General features: G+C 36.1%; 2 protein-coding genes and 1 long non-coding RNA gene across 4 annotated transcripts in view; 2 read left to right on the top strand and 1 right to left on the bottom strand.

Moving 5' to 3' along the window:
• Positions 1 to 8360, top strand: part of LOC109076852 (E3 ubiquitin-protein ligase DTX3L-like) — a 29623-nt gene extending 21263 nt beyond the window's left edge. The window contains exons 7-12 of the mRNA XM_042733475.1: positions 1744 to 1851; positions 2654 to 2921; positions 4663 to 4817; positions 5589 to 7056; positions 7278 to 7497; positions 7645 to 8360. Coding sequence (XP_042589409.1) covers positions 1744 to 1851; positions 2654 to 2921; positions 4663 to 4817; positions 5589 to 7056; positions 7278 to 7497; positions 7645 to 7714 — 2289 coding nt within the window. The 3' untranslated portion in view covers positions 7715 to 8360. The remainder of the gene's footprint in view (positions 1 to 1743; positions 1852 to 2653; positions 2922 to 4662; positions 4818 to 5588; positions 7057 to 7277; positions 7498 to 7644) is intronic.
• LOC109076850 overlaps positions 1 to 23578 on the top strand; it is a 472477-nt gene that overhangs the window by 36946 nt on the left and 411953 nt on the right. The gene's annotated exons all lie outside the window — the stretch shown is intronic.
• Positions 18680 to 21567, bottom strand: LOC122138841. Its single transcript, XR_006155825.1, has 3 exons — positions 21192 to 21567; positions 19949 to 20083; positions 18680 to 19872 (listed from the first exon to the last, which is right to left on the bottom strand). It is a non-coding gene; the product is annotated as an uncharacterized LOC122138841 (long non-coding RNA).

The raw sequence follows: 23578 nt of genomic DNA, 5'->3' as shown, positions 1-23578 counted from the left end.
ACCACTTGAACGTACACCAAGTCACCTTTATTTATATAGCGCTTTTAACAATACAGATTGTGTCAAAGTAACTGTACAGCATTAATTAGGAAAATAGTGTGTCAATAATGCAAAATGACAATAATAAACACTAATTTTTCAGTTAAAGGCAGTTCATCATTGAATTCAGTGATGTCATCATCCAGCTCAGTTCAGTTTAAATAGTATCTGTGCAATCAAGTCAATGATATCGCTGGAAATGAAATGTCACCAACTAAGCACGGCAGATGCAACAGCGGCAAGGAACCAAAACTCCCACCAGTTTTCCTCTGGTCAGACGAACCAGCAGTTTAAGAACTACCAAAAATGACTGAAAACACCATTAGATTACATGGAGAGGGCAGGGTTTCATAACTTTCCGGCTTCACTTTTCAATACTTGTGAGGCACTCTTGGTCATAAGTTATTACTTCTACTGGGCCGTTTTGGACTTTCTGTGCGAGTGTGCCCTCCAGCTTTGAGTATGAATGAAAAATGCACTGCATGAGAGTGTTTAGCGCTCCGTAATGTTCACATCACCTCATTTTGGATATGAATAAATCGTCCAGTCATCATGCATAGACTTAGACTATCTTGTTCCTTCACCCATGTGCACACACATCCAAAGCGTACACAGAAAAAGTGTTTTAAATGCATCTTATTCATGGTTGATCTATCCGCCAGATGCACATAAAGATGCATACGCTCTTATTTCAATGTTGTTGAGGTTATTTTAGCTTCGTACATTTAGTTAAACTGCACTGTTAAAGAGGATTTTTACCATTCAACTGAACTATGTGCAAGTATTTTAGACACTTACATTGTTCTTGCTCCATCCATGCAGTAACTGTCCTTCTAACAACCAAATTTTCTATTTACTCATACTGCTGTGTGCTCTGGTAATATCAACGGTATGATCAATTTCAGGAGCTGACAAAATTATGATTTAAAATCAGAACATAGGTCACATTCACTAAAATACTGAAACGCTAAAGATGCTGATTTAAAACGACAATGACAATATTGACAGTCAAAGCAAAGTGTGGTTTGAACCCCCCCCCCCCCCCCCCCAGCTGAACTGGAAGTTCTGATCAGACTGCCTGAGACTGCCTGAGAAATTTAAAAAGTGCCTGTCAAATGCCGGCTTGCTCTGTTTCTCCTTTACCGCATATTTTTTTTTTTTTAGGTTTTTTTGTGGCCTTTATACTTTTGATGAAAAATAAATGTAGCAAAGTTGAGTACTTGAGTTTTATTCTACTCAATTAAAAGTACCACAATATAACTATACTCAAGAAAGTAGAAAAATGTAAGAATGTACTTAAGTACTGTAATGAAAGTATATGTAATTAGTTAATTTCCACCTCTGGGTATGGGTTTGGTTAAGAACTGATACAATCTTTACCTGGAATTCACCTGTAGTCTATGTGTACCTGTAAGTTGTTTTAGACAGCCTCTGCCAAATGTGAATGTAGAAGATCATAAAAATGTTCTATATAAATTAAACACATAACAATAAAAATGTTTTGTTGATTCTAAAGTTGACCAAAATCTCTTCTGAGAGATGTGTATATATATAGGTCTGTTCTGAATCGGATTCTTCCTCATCCTGCATCTTCCTGCAACACTTTGTGACATATATTGATTTGAAAAATATAAAACAAACTGTGTTATGGGTTTAAAATATATCATTAAAGTGATTTTTAAACATGGTGTTTCTTGTTTTTAGAATTTAGCGGCAAGCAGTGCTGAAGGTCAAGACTCTGGATCATCTCTGGATGAACAGAAGCATCAAGATATCACAACGGCTCGAAGAAACAAATCACAGCCAGAGGAGGTATTGACTAAAGAGCAGAGCTTGAGCCATAGGTTTTCAGAGGGACATCGTCAGCAGAATATCAGTAACTTTATATTTATATGAATGTCTAAATGCCAATGCATAGAATTAAGAGGAATTAAAACATTGTTTTTGGTCACATCTATATCTGGTATAAACACATTATCATTCACATCATTTTAGAGATTAGACCTTATAATTCTCCAGGTCATTCCCTTCCTCAATTATTTAACACCTGATGATGTGCTACAGTGACTGATTAAAATTAGCTGGTAACGCATTATTTCAAGGACCAATTCTCACTATTAACTAATTGCTTATAAGCATGTACAGTATATTACTAGCATGTTGACTGTTTTTAGTACTTATAAAGAACATATTTATGCCTTTTTCAGCATTACCATATTTACGATCCTCTACCCCATACCTAAACTTAACAACTAACTATTAATAAGCAGCATATTAGGAATTTGTTCAGGGAAAACTCTTAGTTAATAGTGAATATGTGTTCCATATTCTAAAGAGTTGTCAGTCTACTTGATAGGAGTCAAAGGACTCTGATATTTATTTATTCTTGTAGCCAGCTGTCCAATTAAAATGATGAAATAAAGTGCTTTTACAATGGAAACAATATAAAATATGAAATCATAACATATTCAGTGTTATTGTGTAGCTGATGATCTGCATTTGCTATTTTCTAATCATGAAATAGTTTATAAACATAGCTTGGTTATGAGTGAGTATAGTTTATTTTTCATATAGAAATATGACTCTGCATTCAAAATAATTTTTCATATAACAGGACATTTATAGAAATGGCGATGAATACAAAATCCAATCACAGCCCCCAGCACCAGAGGATACTGCTACATTTAAAATCAAAGTGACCAGTCCAACACCTTTTCTGAATTCTGAGAAGGGGAGTCAAAAATTAGAGAAAGCCCTTCAGAGCTGGTTTGCTAAATCGGAAAATCATGGAGAAAAGCAAGCAGAAAAGCAAGTATCAGTCCTCAGCCTCAAACTCATGAATGATGGAACCAGTGCAGAGGTGCAGATTACACCATCAACAGGTGAGATCATACACGCTAATTCATTTTATTACATTTTACAGTTTAAATCTTGTAGTATAGAAGAGGGTTATTTTTGTGTATGTTTAGAGGCAGATTAGTATGATTTACACATGCGTAGACAATTTCACATGAATGATGCGTAGTTAATTTAAAATGAATTAAAATTCACGTGCGTGTGAAAAAAAAATTATATTCACAAAAAGCAATTCACATGCGCAAAATAAAATGATATATTCATAAAATACATTTCACAAATGCAAAACACAATTCGTAGATATACAACTGTGCACAAAAACCTTTGAATGTTAAAAATGTACGAGTGTCTGAATGTACAAATCGTCATTTACTACGAATCCATTAGGATTTGTGTGTGTGTGTTTTTGAAACTTTCCTGGCAGAGCTCTCTTCCCACGTGGGTCTGTCGTACTCTTTAGCCAATCAGATGCGAGCTTACCATTCAACCAATCATATCATAAGCCACTGAGAGTGCATTCAACCAATCATATTATGAGCAACTTTTGGTCTTTGTTGATTGTTTAGAATGGAAATTAAGCCTTACATCAGTAATCCCCATAGACAGTTAAAAGAAATGGACACAGCGACCCAATTGGAACTCAATTGAGACAAGTGAAGCCCATTTTTAGCGATTTTTAGCACTTCCGTTTCTGATGCGCAGACTCAAACAAAGGAAGCTTCTGCCATTATTGTGACTTCATCTGAACATGTGCAAAACTACTCTCCTTGAATGCACTCTCAGTGGCTTATGATATGATTGGTTGAATGGTAAGCTCGCATCTGATTGGCTAAAGAGTACGACCCACGTGGGAAGAGAGCTCTGCCAGGAAAGTCTCAAAAACACACACACACAAATCCGAGTGGATTCGTAGTAAATGACGATTCGTACATTCAGACACTCGTACATTTTAAACATTCAAAGGTTTTTGTGCACAGTTGTATATCTACGAATTGTGTTTTGCGATTTGTGAAATGTATTTTATGAATATATAATTTTATTTTGCGCATGTGAATTGCTTTTTGTGAATATATATTTTTTTTCACGCACGTGAAATTTTTTTTGTGTGTACGTGAATTAGGTTTCATGCATGTGAAATTGTCTACGCATGTGTGAATCCTATGTTTTTTGCGTGAATTATATTTGAGACTAATCTGCTTCCATATTGTAGATGCTAATATCTGAAATAGCTCAAATACATTAAGTATTTTTTACAGTATTGTTATATTACAGAAAGGCAAATACCAATGTTGTTGTTAACACTTTACTGGGAACATATTACTTTATATATTACAATTACAATGACATTTTTAGAAGTAATAAGTAAAGTATTAAGAAATTGTTACTTTTTAAAGTTACAACTGACAACAACTGTTTAGATCCACTCAAACTGATAACTATAATGATAACTACTGTATATTAGCATCCACATTAACAGGCAATAATGTTATGTTTATTCTAAGCATGTGTGTCAGTTATGTACTGTCTACACAGTTGCGATGCATGGTTAAAGGCAGATAGATTTTGATTTGCTGTCAATTCTTTATCATTCATCAGCTGAAAAAATATAGCATCGCTCACAGCTCTGTCAGAGATATACTCTCTCTGTTGCTTTTCTGTTGCTCACTATATTGAAGTGAAAACACTAAACTAAATTTGTCCTTGCCTCTGAATGGTTTCTTCTGACTGATGTTACTTTTATATTTTAAAAAATATTTCTCTTTATAGCTCTAGAAGCTTTAAAAAAACACGTGACTGTGTTTTTGAAAATTAAACTTGAAAAAGAGGAAGTGACTGTACAGATTTGTCTGGATGAAACACATTCTGTGACTATATCACAAAACTCCTCCGAGCCGGGCAAGAACAGAATTCCACCATCAAAGGTATCATATTTACTTTTTTAGATTTTGACTGCTGAAAGAACCAGGGGTGGATCTGGGAAATTATTTACAGACCCCCTGCAGCCACTAATTTTATCCTTTTAATCGCATCTTTGATAATCAAAATGACTAATTTAAACAGCTTGAGCTCTACACTCTTACCTCACTGAGTATATTGAGATCTGTGAATATGCAAATTAGTCCACAAGTGCACAGAACTGAGCACTAGGCCAAATTCTGGTGTTTTGAGTGGTTAGTGGATTCAGACTAACCTAGACACCTCTGATTGGCCACTGCATTTAAGAAATCAACAGATATGTCTGTGATTGGTTACATTACTCAACACTGCAAGAACACGCCATAAATAGAAACCTGTGACCTGTAGATGAAAAGCCCCGCCCTGCATGTTTAAATGTTTGTGATCAAGATGACGTAGGTGGATGTGTTTGGGGAATTAGGCTGTTGAAAATATAACATTTAACAACACTCAAATGAAATGACTTGAATAAAAATGAGTTCATTTTGCTATGCGAGATCGAATGAGAGAATCAGTAAAATGATTTGATCTTCCATCACTACCCTCAGATTTCACTCTCCTGCAGAGTTTAGCTCTGACCCTGATTAAACTCACTTGTCTGTAGCTAGTAATTCTTGTAATTCTGAAGGCTTTGAATAGGTTGTTCAGGCATGTTTGATCATGGAATTTTTTATTAATTCATTGTAAATTTCACTGTGGGTATCAAATCCTTAAAAAAACCCATCATATGTTTTTAGGTAAATGGCACTCAACCTGTGACTTCAGATGACACAAACAATGGTGCAGACGCTGCTGCATCTAACAGAGATCCAAGTGAGACTGAGACTGCTGAAAAAACCCCAGAAACCTCTGGACTCACTGTTCCCCTCCATCAGTTCTGGTACCTGCTTCATGCTTACAGAAAGGAGCTGGAGCTAATTGAGAAACAACATGGAGTCTCTATGCATGCAGAAGTGTCAGTCTCATTCAAATCCACCCAGAAATCAAGCAAAGATTCTGTCTCCAAAGCCTCTGAGGACTTTCAGAAACTTGTCGCTGAATGTGTGGATAGTTTCAGCGAAGCTATCATTAATCATAACGACATGGATTCAGAGGCTGTGAAGGAGGCCCTTTGTAACATCCAGTCAGAGAAGACAAAGATGATGTTAACCATGTCTGCCAGTGACTGCCGGTTCTTTGGACCGAAGAAATTTACAGACATCATTAAAAGAGAGACAACCAGAGCAGAAAACCAATTTAAAAACAAATCAAATGAAATGGATGTAGATAAGAACAGATTTCCACTGCACATGGACACAAAGGACCTTCCAACTCAACTTGAGATGGACAAGGTTCATTGGGATCTGATGAAACTTTCTTATAAGGAGCAATTATCACAGCTTGAAACAAAGTACGGTGTGTTATTTCATGAAGAAAAAACACAGAAAAATCCAAAAGTAATTAAGGTTCAAGCTCGATCCAAAGGAGATCAGCATATTAGTCTTGAAAGTCATGCCCTCAGAGCTTTAACACATCTCTACCAGAAACTAGCCTCAGCCGCTGTCAGCTGTGAACTCACAAACCCTACAGATAAAACTGATGTGGCTCCACTATTAGAGAAACTTCAGCAGCAGCGTCATTGTGTTGTTGTAGCAGATGTATTCAGTCCCTGGAAGCTCATTGGACTGCCAGAACATCTCGGTCCTGCTATTGCTGATATTGAGAAGAAACTTCAGAAGCATGTGTTTGATGACAAGATGAAGAAACTGATTGGATACTCAGGTGACATTCCTCATGCAAGAGGAATCAGATGGAATCAGACGCCTGATTATGGATCAGGAGCAGTGGGCGGAGCTGTAGGAGATGAGGGAGTGAATTTTAGAGGGCGAGATGAAACAGATGGTTTCAATAAAGAATCAGAAGAAAAATCTAAACACGAGAGTAAAGGTGCTCATGCTGAAGAGGAGATGTGCGCTATTTGTATGGACAGCTTCACTGACAAGGAAAAACTGAAATGCAGTCATGAATTCTGTCGGGAATGTATAAGAAGGTCAGTGGAGAGTCTGGGACCCATCTGTCCTGTGTGTAAGGAAGTCTTTGGGAAAATGGAGGGGAACCAACCGGATGGAACAATGAAAGTAACGAAGAGCAGATTGAGTCTCCCTGGATATCCACAATGTGGTACTATTGAAATACACTATGACATTCCCAGCGGCATTCAAATGGTAAGAAAATGTAAAACTGATTTGTGATTGACTTGTGATTAATAATAATAATAATAATAATAATAATAATAATAATAATAATATAAAATCAAAGAACTCTGCAGAAGCTCTATACTGTGTGATTGTGTGATCCCAATAAACCATTCCTCTTGGCTGCAGATGTGAGCTTTATTGGATTGGATATATATATATATATATATATATATTTTTCTTTTTTTTTTTAGAAGAAGCATCCAAACCCGGGAGAGCATTTTCTTGGCGCAAGACATCGTGCATACTTACCTGACAACCGTAAAGGAAAGGAAGTGCTTGCACTGCTGCAGAGAGCTTTTGATCAGAAACTGATCTTTACTGTTGGGACCTTGACGACCTCTGGTATAAAGAATGCTGTCACCTGGAATGATATTCATCATAAGACCAATACACACGGCGGGCCTCTAAAGTATGAGTTCATATAAAGTCATATAAAGTTAAATTGTCCATCATGACCTACAAAATCATTAATCAAACATTATGTTTTTATTTGGGTTTCATGTAAATAATATGGTGTATCTAAACTTGTATATTTATTATGTTTTTCTGTCAACAGTTATGGCTATCCAGACCCTGACTACCTGAGGAGAGTAAAGGATGAGTTGAAGGCCAAAGGCATTGAATGAGGATTTCATTAATGTTCCCAAATGCACATCTAACCCTAATGTTTACAAAGAAGACATTTATTGGTTATAATATTGTATACTTAATTTATATATAGTGATTTTCAGAAGTATTCAGACCTTTGGCCAGTTTACTGAAAAACTAACTATATATTGAACTCTTGTTCTGTGTGAAGCAAATCTTAAATCTAAAAATTAATTATTTGAAAGTGACGCTGGTTTTAATAAATTAAAAAACTAAAACATAAAAATCTTCCTAAAATTCAATCCCTCTGCTCTGGCGATTCGTGTTTACACAGCTGAAATATAACAATAAATAGTATAAATAATAAAGTCTTTGTTTTTCTTTAGTGGCTTTTTTAAATTCAATCCTTGTTGATATAATTCTGATGCCATAGTGGATGTAGTATGTCTGGTAGTGTATTCATGCGTCACGCATACAGTACATGAAGAACACACTTTATAAACGATCAAGATCATAAAGTCATGAAGCAGCTCTGAAGGAAAGCTGTGCTATCAAACCAACATGAACCTCCTGAAATTAAATTCACAGAGAAGATTGGGAAAATAGTGTTCCCAGTCACCCAAACATCTCAAACACCAAATTGTGGCTTCACTTACAGAAGATGAATAAAGGGGGAAAAAGTTATATGTTTGTGTCATTTGTATTTGAGAAAATCTTTACAATAAGGTTCTATTTGTCAACTATATTTAATGCATTAACATTAACTATCAATGAGCAATACATTTGTTACAGTATTTTTTTTTTTTTTTTTTTACATTTTGTTAATGTCAGTTATTGAAATACAGCTGTTCATTGTTAGTCCATGTTAGCTCAGATCCACTGAGTAACATCAATAGACAACTTTTAATAATGCAATAGTTATTTAATTCTTTCTTTCTTTTTTAGTATTATTATATTAGTGTTATATTCCATCCCTACTGTGTTATTCCTATCTATGTCTGCACTATGTTGTACTTTCTTCTGCACTGGAAGCTCCTGTCATCAAGTCAAATTCTTTGTGTGTGTAAACATTCTTGGTAAAAAAAACTCTTCTGATTCTGATTCTCAATGTTGGAATCAACATTAAATAAAACAACATTAAATAAGTACTTTTAAATATTTTTCATTGCTAGTTTATGTTAACCAATGTGGTTAGCTAATGTTAACAAATGGAACCTTATTGCCTTGTTGTAAAAAAAATATAAAAACTTAATGAAGACAGTAATGTGCAATTTTTATGATCCTCAACTCTTTCGTTAAAATTATTAACATTTTGCAGATTCTGCAAGGTGTATGTAAACTTATGAACACAACTGTACACATTGATATCGTTTTGATTAAGGTGATGGACTTCCATGTAATGAAGTGTTTTAGTCTTGTGGTTTTCATGCTTATCACTGCAAATATGAAGTGAGTATATAAAGTACCACACTAAAGGCTCTTATGTTTTTGTCCTGATACTCATATTATTAAATGTGTGTAGTACTAATTTTAATGTGGGACTATGGAAAAACTTATATTTGTAATTATATTTAGATTTAGATTTAATGTTAAAGTTTAACATAAGTTTTAGTTCTGATAAAAAGGTTTAACCACAATTTAACAGAGAAATCAACCCACGGTTTACTTAAAAGTTGTCTGAATGCAGGGCTGAATAAAAACATATAAATCATGGCCCACTTCGTCAAATCTTTCGCGAGCTGTCTATAAAAAATTCTTCCCATCATGTTGATTTTACTTTTAAAATGTAAGCTTTTTTACTCAGTACACCTCTTTATATTTTAGTTCTTGTTTTCAGAAGTCGTGGGCTAGTGGTTAGAGAGTTTGACTCCTAACACTAAGGTTGTGGGTTCGAGTCTCGGGCCGGCAACACCACGACTGAAGTACCCTTGAGCAAGGCACCGCACCCCCAACTGCTCCCCGGGCGCCGCAGCATAAATGATGCCCACTGCTCTGGGTGTGTGTTCACGGTGTGTGTGTGTGTGCACTTTGGATGGGTTAATTGCAGAGCACGAATTCTGTGTATGGGTCACCATACTTGACTGTATGTCACTTCACTTCACGTCGGATAGCAAAGGATGACTGCATCTCCGATCAATATTGAATTATCTTTTTTTTTTTTCAATCATTAAAATTTTTGGGATGAAATGTATTGAAGTTTAATTTTTTGAAACACTTTTTTCCAAGTTATCAAGTATAACAAGCGATTTTGCGATTGCTGAATTTATCGCAAAATCAAGCACACTCTGCATTTTTTGCAAAAGTTAGCAAATTTTCGTAATTCACGCAGAATTTTGGCTTAGACGCATCACGTGACGTTATTGTGCATTCAATCAAAGAAAGGTTGTTTCTCAGTTCCAAAAATGGAATTAACAGTGCAGCGCAGACCGTTTATCTGCTCGAGCCAGAGCCGCGGGCTGATCTCGATCACGCGACACCGATATACACAGCGCTGGGAGATACATTGAGGAAAGCAGTCGAATTCGCCACAGAATCAACATCTCTGTGAAATCTTGTGAGAAGGATTCAAATTCAGTGCAGAATTCTGTTAAAGCTGATATCAGAACAAACACAGCTGATGTGGAAACCAGGAAAAACATTCTTCAATAAACACAAATCACCACCATTCACCATGGATTTAACAGTAAAACTACAGGAACAACTTGTGGCAGAAATGGTCTAATGTTTTTTAGTGTTTTTAAATGCTTCACACAACTTTTCCCAGCACTTCAAAGCTTTAAGTATTACTGGATTTTAAAGTTATTTTTAATGTGACGATATTTGTATTGTATTGTAAAACTAAAAGTTTCATAATGTAGGAAAGCAAACAATTTTTTTTTCCAAAATATATAATAAATTACCACTATAGATGGCTGTAGAGAAGTACTTATAGGCCATTTCCACTCCCTAATATATATATATATTTGTATTCATTAAATTATATTTAGACATTATGAATGACAGTAATAAAAGTACACTTGGCAGTCTATGGGACAGTCACAGGCCTCCCACTTTTCATCCAAAATATCTTAAATTGTGTTCCGAAGACGACCGGAGCTTTTACGGGTTTGGAGCGACATGGGGGTGATTAATTAAGGTGGTGAGGCTGTAAGGGTGGTTACCCTGCAGTGGCTCAGGCTGTAGGATTACCAAATGACTAAAGAGATGTTATCAGCATGATGGTATGAAACTGTACATTTCTAGTCTATTGCCACCCACTGCCACTTACACCAACGATGGAAATAAGCGCAGTTAGAATAGCTAGATATGTGGGAGAGTCTTGCTATTGAGTGACTATATTGTATTGCAATAGGTAGCACTTCAAATTTAATATTGAATCAAGACTAGTTAGCACATAATTTATAAATGAAATGGTTTAATAAAGGAAATTTGTTATGGTTACATTTGAATTGATTACAAAATAGATGAAGGATGGTAAAACATAAATAGTTAATTGTACCCGGCATGTATGTAAAATATTACCTGAGAGAGAGAGAGAGAGACCCAAGAAGAGAGCGCCAGCAAAGAGAAAGAGGTAGCAAAGAAAGAGACAAAGCAACAGTTACAGTCTTCTTTTATCCCTTTCTTGACCATGTGACTAAAAACCAAATGTGAGACATTCAAACTGACCAATCAGCAGATTACAGCTTCACCCACTGGGCAAAAGGTGTGACAATTAGAAGACCCCCAATGTACATGTTGGCCTAAAGGCCTTGATCAATATCAGCGCTTCTATGCCTTCAGAAATGCCAAATGGTCCTTTTGTTACTCAAGATATGTTTGTGTCAGGAAAGCAGAAGTCTTTATTTTTGACCCTACAAGGCTTTGGGAAGGAATCCATTGGTAACTAATTTCCTTTGTGGTACTTTGAGGCTGAGACTTGCACTACGCACTAGGGTTCTGGTTAGGGATCTGGCCCTGGTCCTAGAAGTGACAAGTAAGGCCCCTTTTGAACCTCTAGAGGAGGTTCCGGAAAAGTTCTTGACACAATAGACTGTGTTTTTATTAGCCATCTCATCTCTCAAGAGAGTTGGTGAACTTCAGTCCCTTTACACAGCCACATCATGTCTAGACTTTGCATCTGGTATGGTTGAAGCCTTTTTGCACTCAAAGCCAGGCTATGTGCCTCCCTTTTGGGAGCCAGACCAGGAAAACATAATTTAGCTTTTTATGTTATATTTTTGTTCAACCACTTGAATTAAAGCTTAAAGGCCCACTGGTCCCCTGCTTACAGTATATACCAAACAAACAAACAAACAAACACACAAACAAAACTCATCAACATCATCAGTCTAGTATAATGAGGTATTGTATGTGCAGTATTGGAGTCCCAGAAGACCTTTTAGTGTTGAGTTTGTATGTTCTCTCTGTACTGATGTTGGTTTCTTCAGGGTTTCTGTAAATTCCTGCAAATGGAAAATGGACAGAAATGGACAGAGTTTGTCATTGTTCTGATTTGAATGTGCTTTTATCAGTTTTGAAAGCAGTGTGTTAGCATTTGAACAATGTGCTGAAAATGTATAGTGTTTTGCAGGTTGTGGAGTATGAATGACAAAAGTGTTAGTGGGTTTTGAGAAATGTGGTCATTGACTGCATTTTGTCTGAAAGCAATAAACAAATGATTCACAGTTTGTTTAGCATAGAGTTCTGATATCGCTGAATGTGTAAACAGTTTTGAAAATGTGGTTTCAGTATTGAACAACGAAGGCTAAAGACAACCTCTTCTGTGGAAGATCCTTTAATATCCTCTTCCACAGCGACATCTAGGGGCGAATGTAAGCATACACAAGATATTACGATTTTTTTTTTAATTCATAAAATTATTACAATTTATGCTACTACGTTAATAAACTATAACTAAATGGCATTTTCACAAATTATTAATATTATTAACAAAGTGAACCAATTTACTGTTGGTATTTACTGCCATTCAGTTTATTATTTCACATTCATTTTAAAATATTTAAAAATAATGTTTTTTTTTTTTTTTTTTTTTTTTACTGTTGTGCTGACTTTATAGCAAGTTTTGATCTAAATTTGTATTATTGTATACCCAGTGTACTCACTGTAACTATGCAAATGACACATATCTTCAACAGGCAAGCCTTTCATTCAAAGTTTAATTGCCTATTTTATATATATATATTAAATTATATATATTATTTTTTATTAATCAAGGACCTGTCACATGACTCAGACTCTGACACAGAGAATGACAATTAATATTAAGATTTATTGACTGAGCAACAGGGAAATGGCAGATAGGTGAATGAGAATTCTGGAGCGAAGACAAACTTGGTAATGATAATGTTCAAGAAGATCATGGATGAAATACAAACGGCAGGATAGATGCACACATCTCATAGCTTTGGTAAATGATACACACAAAAGAACAACAGGGAGACACAACACGAAAACACTGGCGTAATAGTTGGAGAATATCATACTCCACTTTGTAGGAACAAAGCTGGATCCTAAACAGGCTCGACGAGGTGTGTGCTTTTATGAGATGCTGTTAATGAGGCTAACGGATAACAGGTGCAAGTGATTGCTGAAAGCGTGCAGGTGAACAGAAAGAGGGATGATGGGAAATGTAGTGCTTACAGTGACTGAGCTGGTGACTATGACAGGACCATGCAAGAGTTAGCTATAAAGCTAATTTAGACTATTTTGATCTTCAGTCTTTCTCTGTATCCAGTACAACACATTAAAAATTTGATCTTTACTCATCTCTGTCAGCAACAAACCCACAAGTAGGCCTACCTTGAGTCATTCACCTGCATGCACGTGTGCGTGTGTGTGCTCCTCCAGGGGTGCAGGTTTTAAACACCTTGTTTAAACTTTTTAAACCTTATTTCTTGGTCATTTCAGTTTAACCCGTTTAATCCCACCAGTCATAATAGTGACCGTAAAAAAGGTTTTCATTTATAAAGCTCTAAAAACCTTACTGACCGATGTTTTAGTGTACTTCCTGCAAATATGGAAAAAATAAAGGGTATCAATTAAATATGTGGATTAAACAGGATTAAACGGGTTAAGTCTGTATGTGACACAGCCTTTGCAGTTTTTTTTTTCTGCTAGTGTTCATTAAATTTAACAGCAGCCGAACGATTGCATGATTGCCTAATTAAGATTGCATCATCATAGAATCTATAATCATACAGTACCTAAAGTGCTCAGCAATAATTATTGCCTCTGCTTTAACTAGGATATCTCATTTGTGAAAGTTATTTTAATAGAAAAGTACATTCTTATGAAAAAGTGAAAAGAGTGAATGAATCCGATGTAATGCTTTGTTCAAAGCTGCAGTATGTTTGATAGAAATGTGTTCTTTTGTTTTAAGATGAGTGTAAGCAACTGTATCATTTGCATACATCTGAACCTGAACCTCTGGACAAACCTCATTAATATATAAACTAAGTAGACAAAATTTGTACAGTCTCTTTATCATTATCATTATCAAAACCCTTTACAAAAAAAAAATCAAGGAAGACAGAACTAATAACAGCTACCCTGTAAAAACTGATTTAATTTGTTTAACAAAACAACAGTTTGCTGTCTTTCTGGAATGATGGGCCCCAAACCCAAGTAGGTAGGATATAAGATTGATTGATTGATTGATTGATTTTAGTGCTGTCAAACGTTTAATCGCGATTAATCACATCCAAAATAAAAGTTTTTGTTTAATATATGTGTGTGTGTACTGTGTATATTTATTATGCATATATAAAAAACACACATACTTGACTAACTGGGGCCCAGGTCAGGAAGCAGACAGACCGGCTAAACCGACCGTCTGCTAGCCGCCTCACGTCACAGAAGTCAGTTAATTCTCAGCACATAGAGACTCTTTCACCTAGATATCACACTATAGAGACTGTGTCTGTTCCCTGAACAGGAAAATACAAAAAACGTCCAAACCAATTTAAGAGCAACAATTTAATTGAGGTTCAACAAATAAAAAACAGATGTAATACGGATAAACAAATGATAAAGCTTGGCTTATTGAATATCAGGTCCCTTTCTACGAAAGCACTTTTTGTAAATAATATGATCACTGATCATAATCTAGATGCACTCTGTTTGACAGAAACCTGGCTAAAACCTGATGATTACATTATTTTAAATGAGTCTACCCCCCAAGATTACTGTTATTAACATGAGCCACGTCCAAAAGGTAAAGGGGGAGGTGTTGCTTCAATTTATAACAATGTTTTCAGGATTTCTCAGAGGGCAGGCTTCAAGTATAACTCGTTTGAAGTATTGGTGCTTAATATAACATTATCCAGAGAAAGGAACAAATGTTAATGATAAATCCCCTGTGATGTTTGTGCTGGCTACTGTATACAGGCCACCAGGGCACCATACAGACTTTATTAAAGAGTTTGCTGATTTTACATCCGAGTTAGTGCTGGCTGCAGATAAAGTTTTAATTGTTGGTGATTTTAATATCCATGTTGATAATGAAAAAAGATGCATTGGGATCAGCATTTATAGACATTCTGAACTCTATTGGGGTTAGACAACACGTCTCAGGACCTACTCATTGTCGAAAACATACTCTAGATTTAATGCTGTCACATGGAATTGATGTTGATGGTGTTGAAATTATGCAGCCAAGCGATGATATCTCAGATCATTATTTAGTTTTGTGCAAACTTCATTTAGCTAAAACTGTAAATTCTACTTCTTGTTACAAGTATGGTAGAACCATCACTTCTACCACAAAAGACTGCTTTGTAAGTAATCTTCCTGATGTATCCCAATTCCTTAGCATATCCAAAACCTCAGAACAACTTGATGATGTAACAGAAACTATGGACTCTCTCTTTTCTAGCATTTTAAATACAGTTGCTCCTTTATGCTTAAGGAAGGTTAAGGAAAACAGTATGAAACTGTGGTATAATGAGCACACTCGCACCCTAAAGAGAGCAGCCCGGAAAATGGAGCGCAGCTGGAGGAAAACGAAACTAGAGGTATTTCGTATTGCTTGGAGGGAAAGTAACCTATCTTACACAAAAGCATCAAAAACTGCTAAATCTGATTACTTTTCGTCTCTTTTAGAAGAAAACAAATATAACCCCAGGTATTTATTCAATACAGTGGCTAAATTAACGAAAAATAAAGCATCAACAAGTGTTGACATTTCCCAACATCACAGCAGTAATGACTTTATGAACTAATTTACTTCTAAGATTGATACTATTAGAGATAAAATTGTAACCACGCAGCCGTCAGCTACAGTATCGCATCAGACAGTGCACTATAGATCCCCTGAGGAACAGTTCCACTCATTCTCTACTATAGGAGAGGAAATATTGTATAAACTTGTTAAATCATCTAAACCAACAACATGTATGTTAGACCCTATTCCATCTAAGCTCCTAAAAGAGGTGCTTTCAGAAGTCATAGATCCTCTTCTGACTATTATTAATTCCTCATTGTCATTAGGATATGTCCCCAAAACCTTCAAACTTGCTGTTATTAAGCCTCTCATCAAAAAACCACAACTTAACCCCAAAGAACTAGTTAATTATAGACCGATCTCGACTCTCCCTTTTCTGTCCAAGATATTAGAAAAGGTAGTATCCTCACAATTATATTCCTTCTTAGAGAAAAATGGCATCTGTGAGGATTTCCAGTCAGGATTTAGACCGTATCATAGTACTGAGGCTGCTCTCCTTAGAGTTACAAATGACCTGCTCTTATCATCTGATCGTGGTTGTATGTCTCTATTAGTGCTATTGGATCTTAGTGCTGCGTTCGACACTATTGACCACACTATTCTTTTTGGCATTAATGGAAGTGCATTAGCATGGTTTAAATCGTACTTATATGACCGCCATCAATTCGTAGCAGAAGAGGTATCATATCGTTCACAAGTGCAGTATGGAGTACCTCAAGGCTCAGTACTAGGGCCGATTAATATTCTCTTATTACATGTTACCCTTGGGAAATATCATCAGGAAATATGGTGTTAGCTTTCACTGTTATGGTGATGATACTCAGCTCTATATTTCTTCGCGGCCCGGCAAAACATACTAAATTTGAAAAACCTATGGAATGCATAGTCGATATAAAAAACTGGATGACGAGTAATTTCTTACTGCTAAATTCTGAAAAAACAGAGGTGTTAATTATAGGACCTAAAAGCTCTGCATGTAATGATCTAGAACGCTGTCTAAGATTTGATGGCTGCTCTGTCAATTCTTAGTCATCAGTTAGGAACCTAGGTGTGCTATTTGATAGCAACCTTTCCTTAGAAAGCCACGTTTCTAGCATTTGTAAAACTGCATTTTTTCCATCTCAAAAATATATCTAAATTAAGGCCTATGCTCTCAATGTCAAATGCAGAAATGTTAATCCATGCGTTTATGACCTCAAGGTTAGATTATTGTAATGCTTTATTGGGTGGTTGTTCTGCACGCTTAGTAAACAAACTCCAGTTAGTCCAAAATGAAGCAGCTAGAGTTCTTACTAGAACCAGGAAGTATGATCATATTAGCCCGGTCCTGCCAACACTGCACTGGCTCCCTATCAAACATTGTATAGATTTTAAAATCTTGCTTATTACTTATAAAGTCCTGAATGGTTTAGCACCTCAGTATTTGAACGAGCTCTTGTTACATTATAGTCCTCCATGTCTGCTGTGTTCTCAAAACTCTGGCAATTTGATAATACCTAGAATATCAAAGTCAACTGCGGGCGGCAGATCCTTCTCCTATTTTGCACCCAAACTCTGGAATAACCTACCTAACATTGTTCGGTAGGCAGACACACTCTTGCAGTTTAAATCTAGATTAAAGACCCATCTCTTTAACCTGGCTTACACATAACATACTAATACACTTCTAATATACAAATCCGTTAAAGGATTTTTAGGCTGCATTAATAAGGTAAACCGGAACCGGGAACACTTGCCATAATACCCGATGTACTTGCTACATCGTTAGAAGAATGGCATCTACGCTCATATTAGTCTGTTTCTCTCTTATTCCGAGGTTACGTAGCCACCAGATCCAGTCTGTTTCCAAGTCAGAGGGTCACTGCAGTCACCCGGATCCAGTCTGTATCCAGCCCAGATGGTGGATCAGCACCTAGAAAGGACCTCTACAGCCCTGAAAGACAGCGGAGACCAGGACAACTAGAGCCCCAGATACAGATCCCCTGTATATATCTTGTCTCAGACGACCACCGGGACAAGACCACAGGAAACAGTTGCTTCTTCTGCACAGTCTGACTTTGCTGCAGCCTGGAATTGAACTGCTGGTTTCGTCTGGTCAGAGGAGAACTGGCCCCCCGACTGAGCCTGGTTTCTCCCAAGGTTTTTTTCTCCATTCTGTCACCGATGGAGTTTTGGTTCCTTGCCGCTGTCGCCTCTGGCTTGCTTAGTTGGGGACACTTTATTTACAGCGATATCGTTGACTTGATTGCAAATTATTGCACAGATATTATTTAAATCTGAACTGAGCTGCATGATGACATCACTGAATTCAATGATGAACTGCCTTTAACTGTCATTTTGCATTATTGACACACTGTTTTCCTAATTAATGTTGTTCAGTTGCTTTGACACAATCTTTTTTTTTTAAAGTGCTATATAAATAAAGGTGACTTGACTTGACTTGACATGCATGTATATATTTCAGAAAAAAATGTTGTTTATATTTATTTTTAGTTTATAAATATTTTTATATATAATATAAATTATATGAATATAAATATATACATGCAAATATTTTCAAAATATATACTGTATGTGTGTGTATTTATATATAAATAATAAATATATTAGAATCTTTGTTATAATGTGTGTTGTTCAAAAAAATAAAAATAATAATAATAAAATAAAATTTTAAAATATCCCTAGTCTTACGATCAGAAATATATAATCTCATTATATACATTATTTACAATTCTCATTAAATGTAAAGTGGAAGGTGTAACAGAACAATGACTTCCAATGTTTTATTTATGTATTTTTTTTTTATTAGTCATTCACAAATTAAGATTGCCCCATCCTATGTCTGGTGCTTGTCTGGTGCCCGTCTGGTGCCCAAGCTAAAACTTTGAAATTATTTAGGGTGACCATGCTACAAAGTGTTCTGTCTTTCTACATCATGAGAAAGGTTTTTATAAAGACTATGACTTATGTATTATATTGTGGAAATGCCTATGTACCGGTCATATCACCCACCTCTAAGTATTTTAAATGAGTTGTTAGAAAGTCAACTCATAATGATTTAATCCTCAGTAAGCAAGTCAGAGGAAATTGTGGCAAGGAACAAAAAAAAAAATAAAAAAAACTTTTGGAGTACCCAAGCTACACCGGGGAACTAGCAAAGCATTTTAAACAGTCAGCTTAAACATTAACAACAAGTGTCTTAAAGACTTGTTTCTGATGTACTGAAGCAGTCCATGTGGAACACAAGAGGATGTGTAGACAGTCTTAGAGTGGAATAGGTTGTGATCTGGGGGGTATATTCCAGAAAGCAGGTTATGTGATATATCCGGGTATGTTTAAGGGTAAGTAAGCAGATAAATTCAGCAGCGGTCACTTTCAGGGTATGCGGTTAATGATAGCAACTTTATTCTTCAAGGTCCAGCGGTACAGATGTCCCTCCAACTTCTTCGTACTTGCCCTGGATCAATGAAAACCTCAGCAGGGCCAGCAATACTGTAGCAAAGTAAGGCAATTGGTACACCAGCACAGCTGAAGTCCGGTCCAGGAGCCCAGGCCTGTGTGCCCCTTTGCATATGACACCCTGCCTTGTCTTGGACATGCCTCTTGTGACAACAACATGCTTGGATTCTTGCTCAAAGTGTTCTCTGCTTGTAGAAATGCAAGGTCTTTCAGAGGGGCCACAGCGCCATGACCATCTCAGTCTGAAGCCAGTGCTGAAGCAGTCTCATATGCATCAGCCTAATGTTACTACTGCAGAGGATGCAGTATGCCCTGAAATTGTTTCAGTGGGAGCGCTGTTCTTCCCCTGAGTGACTTAGCACTGATTGTGTGCTCTTCTTCATGAGATGTGCTGCATGGCGACTGAGTCCAACTCCATCCTGAGAACAGAAAAGCTTAGCACTGGGGAAAGCTTGCTCTTTTCCCATTTGACCCTAAAGCCCCAACCGAGTGACACGTCTAAGAACAAGGACCCTGTGAACACACAATAAATCTTGAGAGTGAGCTAGAATCAGCCAGTTGCAAGATAATTGAAGATGTGAATGCTCACCTCCTGGTTTGTGCTGGTGTAATGCTGGTCTAGCTGGTGGACCAACATATCTATGCTGTTTTCACACAATATGAAGCTGTTGAAGCTGGTTCACCAGCATGGTTTCGTGGGGTTGAGTGTGAGTAGGGCACTTGTCTGCAAGCAGTGTTTTAGGGTCAAGCATTGTTTTTCTTGCATATTTCTATATTATTTAGCAGATCATTTATGTAAATGAAAACAATATTTAAGGTATATTTAAAGTTTAAAATAGCTTGTGTACATGGCAAATCAAAACAAAAACAAACAGAGATATTTAGAGATTGAAAACCACTAAAAATGCCAAATAAAAGCATGATTAGAAGCTCTTTTAATGGTACAGTTAATAATAACTTGCAATTAATGCTGATTTGGAATTGTTTAAGCATCCTGTGGTGAGATATCATTGAATGTATGTGCTGTTAATTTCACCAAAGGCTGTGTGGCTGTAAGTCAGTTGTAGTTGTTGTATTTCTGCTCATCTCTTCTGTTATTTTCTGTTTTTGTTGTTGCTCTTATCTTCAGTGATTCTGCTTGTCAACCACAGGCGTCATCAGAGTTAATCATCACTTGTAGACTGAATCTACTTTATTTCACTAACTACAACACTGCTTCATTGTTACTTTTATTTTTTTATATATTGGGACCAAATGAAAAATGAGAAGTGTTTGTTCAACAGTTTAACAGCATTTTACTGTGTGCCAGTAAGCATTCAATCATCAACATGCATACTTCTTAATTAAATAATTTATTAAAATTAATTTGGAAAATTGTCTTGGTCTTTATTTAACTACAAACAATAAGACCCTTACGAAAAAGAAGTTCATTCAAGTGTGCTATTAGTATACTTCTTTTAAACTAAAAATAGGAAAGTATGCTTTTAGTTTACTTTTTATGTACTTCTCAGAAATGGGCATTATGTACTCAGAAATATACTTAAAATGACATTTAAGTATACTTGACTTATACTTACAAAAAGTCTAAATATACTTGAACTTTACTTAAGTATACTTAATAAAATAAACTTGAAGTATACTACTTTTTGGTAAGGGGAGTCATACCAGCACGCACACACACACACACACACACACACACACACACACACACACACACACACACACACACACACACACACACACACACACACACACACACACACACACACACACACACACACAAACACATGTTGGTCCACCAATATACCAGCATCCCAAGCTGCAAAACATACCTTATTCTCGTCCACCAGCACACCTGCCTCCCACGATGAGATCCCACAAACCAGCAACCAGCCTCCTCCCATGCTGGTCCCAGCGGGCAAAACATACCTTATACAGGTGACCAGCAATGCAGGATTCTTCAGCAGGGCTTATACTGATATCCCTGACCCTTAAAAGCAAACTTAAGAAATGTTTAGTAGTAGACTAATGCAACCCCTTTTTGGGGTTCTTGGCACTCTCCTGGTAAACAGGCTGCATTGCTTTCAGCTTGGCTTTACCTCCTCTATCCACTGGATGGCAGTATCATATATTATCTATGAGACATAAATACAATAACAAGATATATTTCAGAGGTTCAGACAATTATATAAACCTATATATATATATATATATGTGTGTGTGTGTGTGTGTGTGTGTGTGTGTGTGTGTGTGTGTGTGTGTGTGTGTGTGTGTGTGTGTGTGTGTGTGTGTGTGTGTGTGTGTGTGTGTGTTTGTGTGTATATATATATATAGACAAGGAACTCCAAGGAAGTTTAAAGTTTTCCTATGCCTGAAACATCTCATAGTTTGTAGTCAAATAAAGGGTGATAGAACACAATGTACTCATAACATGGCTTTTTCAGTGATATGAACTATACGCCTGGCCCATGGTATGAAAAAACTTATTATTTGCAAAAAAAAACAAAAAAAACAAAAAAACATCTCAAATGTTCATCTCAAATTCTATTATATGGTTAAGGAATGAATATAACCATTTTCACTTGTGATTCAACTAAGTCTAATTTGTAATATTGATATTTATTGTACTGAATGCACTATATTATAAAGTCCTTAATGCAGTCTTCTTCACTATTCACACAACAGTCATTCTGTTTCCGACAGCAATTTGAGAGAAAAGTATTGTTTAGTCTCCACTGTGCATGTGTGTGTGGTTATATTAGCATTTTTGGAGTAAATGTAAATATATCAACTTAAAAGAATCTGCTGATTCAGATGACATAGCAAGACACTTTTGGTTGTGGTTCCTCTCTCTCCACTTTTTGACGAAGCATTGCTCAGTGGTCTGGTCATGAGCGGGAGACAGTGAGGATGAGTCCTGGGGAATCAGACACATGGACTGCTGTTACATGCTACAGATATTGTGCAGAAATGAATGCAGAAAGTTCATACTGTGCTACAGTACATATCATTTTTCACTGATGTGCTTCAAAAGATTTCTAATGGCTTAACGTTGATGGTTCTTATGTAATCTGACTTATGCACTCTCAGAAAGAAAGGTACAAAAGAGTTTGTGCTTCAAAGAACACATTTGTCCCTTTTAATTTTTCAATGATTTGATTTATGAGAAATGGAAGTTTTTTCTTATAATTTTGTATTTTTGCTTTTTTTTATGGTTTTGGTTAAGTTTATTGTTTTTCATGTTTACATAAAGGCACTAAGCCCAAGACATCTTAAAAAAACAGCACACAATAACAGCAAAAATTTAATTTGCACTAATTTATTTTTCAATTTTTCATCATTTGAGAGTTTATAAAATGTAAATGTAGATTGTGTTGTGAATGGATATTAATATTTGAAATCACATTTTTGTAAGTTTTCTTTTCATTGCAATCTTTCACTGTATTATTATAAACTGACATTGCCACATTATTGCACAGTATTGGTCTTATCAAATAACATATCTGAAAATCCATAATTGATGAGATTTTGCTGTGAAAGCCCACTAAAACTATATGCAGTATTATTCTCTAAAGAGTATTTCACTCAAATAAACCACTGAAAACATTTCATAGCTTTCACGTTTGTTGGAATTCACAGCACATAATTTCACTGTGTGACTGCTTATTAATAATGCTCATTCTACATTGATGCACTGAAGGGGAATAGCAAACATAAAATGCCATATTAAGGCATTCCAAGGCTGCAAAGTATTACCTGACACCCAGACTTATACTTCCAAAGCACAGGCCAAAGATTCAAAGAATGTTATGTTAGGTTTATATTTAATAGTATGGCCTTAATATAAACATATCCATCTGCTGGTTAAATATATTATTCAGTTTCTTGTTGGGAAGCTTATGCAGAAGTGTTTTTGGATTCTTGAAATGCCCTGAATCAGGCCAGTCTTAACCACCATTATTTTTTTCTGCTTCTTCTTTTCGCCCTGTTGTAGTGTACTTCAGAATGTGTTTTTACTATGTGTTGGTGTGGCAGACAAAAGTTGTTATTTACTTTTGCCGTTGGTCACAGTGAGATTCTGGGATAAACTCATCTGGTTACACAACAGGATTTGAGCTGAGCTCCGAGTGCATGGTAAGCAGTTCTGCCCTTATGGAGAAAAGGAATAATTGGCCCAAATGTTGCCAGCTAAGTGTTTCCTTTTTTTTTTTGTTAGTCA

Source organism: Cyprinus carpio, chromosome B11 (assembly GCF_018340385.1).
Source record: "Cyprinus carpio isolate SPL01 chromosome B11, ASM1834038v1, whole genome shotgun sequence".
Taxonomy (NCBI): Eukaryota; Metazoa; Chordata; class Actinopteri; order Cypriniformes; family Cyprinidae; genus Cyprinus; species Cyprinus carpio.
Note: the sequence above shows the minus strand (reverse complement) of the source record. Positions and strands in the feature narration are given on the sequence as shown.